The sequence below is a fragment of the Eufriesea mexicana genome, unplaced genomic scaffold (assembly GCF_001483705.2).
Source record: "Eufriesea mexicana isolate 0111107269 unplaced genomic scaffold, ASM148370v2 scaffold4744748565, whole genome shotgun sequence".
NCBI lineage: Eukaryota > Metazoa > Arthropoda > Insecta > Hymenoptera > Apidae > Eufriesea > Eufriesea mexicana.
In genome coordinates, this window is record NW_016907985.1 from 86,085 (window position 1) to 91,215 (window position 5,131).

At 42.2% G+C, this 5,131-nt stretch overlaps 1 protein-coding gene across 1 annotated transcript in view; it reads right to left on the minus strand.

The window, feature by feature from the left end:
- Nucleotides 1-3,915: 3,915 nt before the first annotated feature.
- Nucleotides 3,916-5,131, minus strand: part of LOC108552031 (UPF0602 protein C4orf47 homolog) — a 10,621-nt gene continuing 9,405 nt past the window's right edge. Inside the window, exon 4 of the mRNA XM_017906409.1 lies at nucleotides 3,916-4,325. Within this exon, the coding sequence (XP_017761898.1) occupies nucleotides 3,916-4,325 (410 nt within the window). The remainder of the gene's footprint in view (nucleotides 4,326-5,131) is intronic.

The window sequence follows — 5,131 nt, forward strand, 5'->3', positions numbered from 1 at the left end:
GTCGCTTGCAGATCTGCTTAGTGCAGATCAGGAGACGCTTAAAAGTATCCTTACTCCTACACTGGGTAGAAAAAGAGAACACCTAAATGTAAGGTTATTTCCAATTCCATATCTCCAACGATGCACACGATCCAAGCGCAAGTTGCGAAGGCCGTGGCGCAGGGATCCCAGAAATCGTGTCTGGTATTGCGCTTTCGAAATGCCGTGTTTCCAATAAACCACGTCGGGAACACGATCGATCAAAAGAGATTTATTGTTGGAAGGAGCAACATTTTAGAAGAAGCCACTGTTCCTGGTTCCACGGTCTCCACTTTCGTCCGTACATCCTTATTTTTCGTCGCTCACCCTTAACGGAAGATAATTTGTCGGGCAGGAGAATGTCATTTTAATTTCGTTGGCCCTTAATTATATGACCAGGCTTCGAAGCGACGAATAATATCGTTAGCCGATAATAACCAGGAGACGATCCCCTTGAGGGTAGAACGACGGGGGACGTTTAATAATTTGCAGTTTGGCCTCGTTGAGCTGGAAAAATATCCGTGCGTGGAATTATTATATCCCCGTGGCCTTCTACGTTTGGGTGCTAGGGCGAAGCTTCCTTTACAATTTGCGGGAATGGGATTTTCTGCTGAACGGACCCGCGGGATGCTTGATCGGAAGGCTCGCTAAAAAGAATATCGTTTATCACGATGATCCTCTCAGCCTTGTTTTGCGATCGCGAAAAATTTAGTCGAGTTCAAGGTTCTGATGAATGAACCTGTCGGGCTCAAACGCCACCCCTGCGATAAGATTTCTGGTTTATTAGACACATGCAGGACAGCAACAATTTACGATAGTAAGCCGAACATGCCTTAAGTTCTGAAAATCGACTGATACTTGCAAGAAAAATCAACTCTGTGCTAATTTATTCGTTCTGAAAAGGATATGAACGAAAGCACGAAATGTGATATATAAACAATCATTGACGTGACACATGTATGACAATACGGTTCATTAATATCCTTCGTTGATTATTTTATTGTAATAAAATTGAACTACTTCGCTGTGATACGAACAACATCTACGTAGATATAAAATCCATGTGCCCCGTGTATCTCGGTCTCCTAAAATGTGCATCGCATTTTCCATTCCACTTGCAATCGTGTTTTGCAAAATAAAAAATGTAATAATGCCGGAAAGTGGAAGTAACTCGGGTACCAACGTTAATAGACTCGAACCAAAGCCGAAATCCCATCGAATCGTAAACATGTCTATGTTTAGGGGCGGCATATGGTCGGCCGTTTCCGGGACGGGGGTGTACTTCCGCAAAGCATCTTCTCGGTTTACCAAGATGGAGTTTTCTCCGCTGAACGAGACTACTCTGAAAGATTTCACTGGATTCGTCGAACTCGCATATTTTTCGATCCTCTTTGCTTTTGCCCCTCCGTTTTGCTTCTTTTCTTGGCGCGTTCAGCTTACTACAACCATGAAGAAACTCGCGCGCGCATACAGTCGGCCAGGTTTAAGCTTCCTATGCACGTATGCGTGCGAATACGTGGATGATCGCGAGGCTGTCTCTGGTGCTGGTCCAAGGTTGTATACGCGTCTTGAAGGGTGTGTATCGGGGGTGGGTATGGGGTGGATGATGGTGGTGGAAGGTATCGCAATGCTTGGAATGTTTAATACCGGCGCAACGACACGGCACGAAGAAATGGCCGACTTCAGCTATGGAATAAATCTCGTGGAATCATACCTACCTGACGCCATTTCTTGTCTGCCAGCGAACGCCCACTTGAAAATTTTTCAGGCTGCCGCCCGAGCGAAAACGCTTATTGCGCCTCGATGCAACGATGTTCCATTCTTTTGTTCTGCCACCGCCTAACTCTTCTTCCCGCATTTTCCCAAGATTTTTCTGATCCTTCGACTGTTTCGATACAGGTAAAATCACGATTGCGAGATAGATTTCGACACAGTGAAAGTGAAATATTTATCAAATAATTTGAGTAACTAAAATCCGACGAATCGTGTGAATCAATGTTCGCCAGTGTTATTAGTATTTGCGATGCGGTTTGTAATACGATTTTTGGAAATAAAAATGATTTAAACGAAAGCAGAAACATCTGAAGAATAAACGTGAGGTAGAAATTCAGATAATTATATTACTCAGGAATTCTCTATAATTAACAATACAGCTTTGATATTCGGTCCGTATGTATATTCGATCACGACATATTCGCAGTAATATACACGAGAGGAAATCGATAATTTGATTTGCCTGACAAAATTGGGGTTAGACAAAAATGGCTGAATTAACCTGCAAGAGCGACGGTGGACAAAAAGGAATGCCCTTTATTTTACGTTCCTCTGTGATACAGCGTGATTTTATTAACTCAAATTGCATTCCGATGTCAGCTTAAATATTATTTTATCGTTGAAAGTCATTTCATACCAGTTATTAATATCTCTTCCTCTGCTCACAATCCTTCTTCGCGACATTGTTGCAGCGTCCATTCGTCATATCCGTGGGTACGACAAAATTAATCTCGCAAAACAACCATTCTAAATTCCCTCTTTCTTCCGTTTCGTCTGACCGTCTAAATAAAAGCGTAGAAAGAAGCACAGAGGAAGCAGAAGCTCGAAAACATATCCCACCATCAGTATTCATAATGCGATTCCGTGTACGTGGCTGGAAGGATCAGCAGAAATTTGTTTCGCTTTTATTCCGCTAGCGACGCTGACTCGTTGTCCCGTCGATGTTTTTGCTGGATTGCAGAGCATTTCGTCATTTGTCGCTCGACGAGCGGCCGATTTTTCCTCCGACGAGCAAAACGACCCGTTAATTGCCCTACCTTACTTGCCGACAGTCAAACACGTGCAACCTTAGCGGCATGTAGGCGAGCCTTTAAGTGACGCAACGAGCCTGTCGTCCTGGTACGCGATGTTTGCCAGGAACGTTTAATTGCGACCGCCAGGAGTGGACTCCACCGGCTGGGAACGTTCGTTAGAATTTCATTAGTAAGTTCGGACGCGACGGAGTGATTCGCTTTGAAAGGACCGTCTCCTGCACGTAGACACGTACCCTTGTCCTCGTATTTGCCGCGTGTCCACGCCAACCTTTTTCGACCCTCTTGCGCGATTCGTGCACGTTTGCTGTTTTCACGCGTCTGTGTAAGCTGCCAAACGCGTGTACTAACGAATGAGATCAGCGGAGAGAAAAAGTGGCGAGAAAAAGCAACGAGATGGTGCTTCTCGTTGGTCTCGCTAATTGTTCCTGCGCGATTCGTTTAGGATAATACACGTGGATTACCGTAAGAGTTGAAGTAACGAGGTACATCACTGGCTGACCCTCATTGGTCTATGACGTGTGTAAATGCGCGAATTAGAGCAGTGTTTGTCACGAGTTTGTGGTAATTGTTCGTTGCACGACAAGAACGTGTAGTGGGTATTAAATATCACATTGGCAACATTTTCGAGCGACACTCGTGAACTTGACTCCCTGTGATATTAAAACTACGACAGTACCATCAAACGTGCCAGTTTATTTAGGTGAACTTAAGCTTCGTGCACACGAAGGATATGTTTTTAGAAAGGTGAAGCGTATGTACCGAGACAGAGGTCGCTCGGGAACTTGAGAAAATTACTGCTATATATGAGGAAGGAGAGCTGCTATGGAGGAAGAAGCAGTAAAAAGTATGAAAGTTTTCAAAGTGAAAGCACATAAGTAAGAAGGGATAGAACGAAAATAAAATCCACATACCGGATAATTCTGTCACAACTATGTCTCACAAAATGTATTCTGTACAAGATGCGTAAAAATATAAAAATGCTAACAAAACAGACGTACGATATAACGTAGCATGGATAGAAAGAATGTAAAATAAAGGATAATACGTTCGATTAAAATTTCACGTATAACAAATTACAATGCAGAATCTTCTATTTGTTCAAAGGATAAACTTGAGGCTGATAGTCCATATAATTCGTCGCGTTGCAAGATATCCTAGTGACTTGATTTATAATACTAGTGGTATATTTGGTTCGCCGTGGTGGTCCACCACTGACAAACACGCCGACCATTTTCTTCGTTTCCTTAATATCCTTATCGTATGGGTCACTGGAGTATGTTGGAAATTTGTCGAAGCAACCAGAGTGGTTTCCACCGGATTTCTTTGGAAATGGAACGACCAGTCGACCCGGACCTATCATCTTAGGCGTAACATCGATTGGCCGAACGTAAGTGGGTCCAGGATGTTTGTCCTCGTAAGGATTCGGTGGGAAATAATCCATTGGTCCACTGGTGGTCAAAAATCGTCCCAAGCGTTCTATAGTCGTGTCAGAGAACAAAAATCAACGTTTCTTTTATTATTTTGCTTTAGATTAAAATGTCATTTAAACTCTCGCTATTTAAATCCCATTTAAAAGGTGTAATCCGAATATTACACTTTCCGCACACGTGTGCAATATTATATTCTGTTTTTGATACAAGTAGAAGTAGGTAGTGGAGTTTTCAGTGGGTCATTATTTTATTCTGGACTACTTCTTCTATAATATACAAAGATTTAATGCGGTATAAAAATAAATATTTTAATAATTGACATTTGACAGTGAAATAAGCAGACTGATATCATAGAAATTTTCATTTTTATGCTGTTAGGTCTAAAACGAATCCAAACATCGTTTTATTCCTTTCTCCCTATTAGAATTAACTAACGAGTACGGTTATTTTTCATCTCCATCTTCTTCGATGCATTTAGATTTATAGATGCACCCTCTAAATTATGGGGTGTCAAATAGCCTCCAAGCTTCCAACCATAAGTCTGTTTTTATTCCACTTCTCTCACGTTCTACAGAATATCCAAGTAATATAACGTTAAACCGAAAGACGCAAGAAGCAGGATTGCAAAGGCAGCCTTATCCGGTATGACGCGTTACAAAAATGGCCAGTACATAATTAATCCGCTCGCCTAATAACAGATAAGCCGATGAAAACCGCCTGTTTAGTTAATTCTGCCTTTTTCAAAGCACTTCCTAAAAACTCCGTTTCCCTTTAAATTAGTCCCGAGTGAAGTTTGAAAGCTTGCATACAGCATAGCAAAAGGAGGAGGAAAAAAGCGCGTCTAAGCGTGGCAAGGTTTCATTTTCTTGCTTTCCC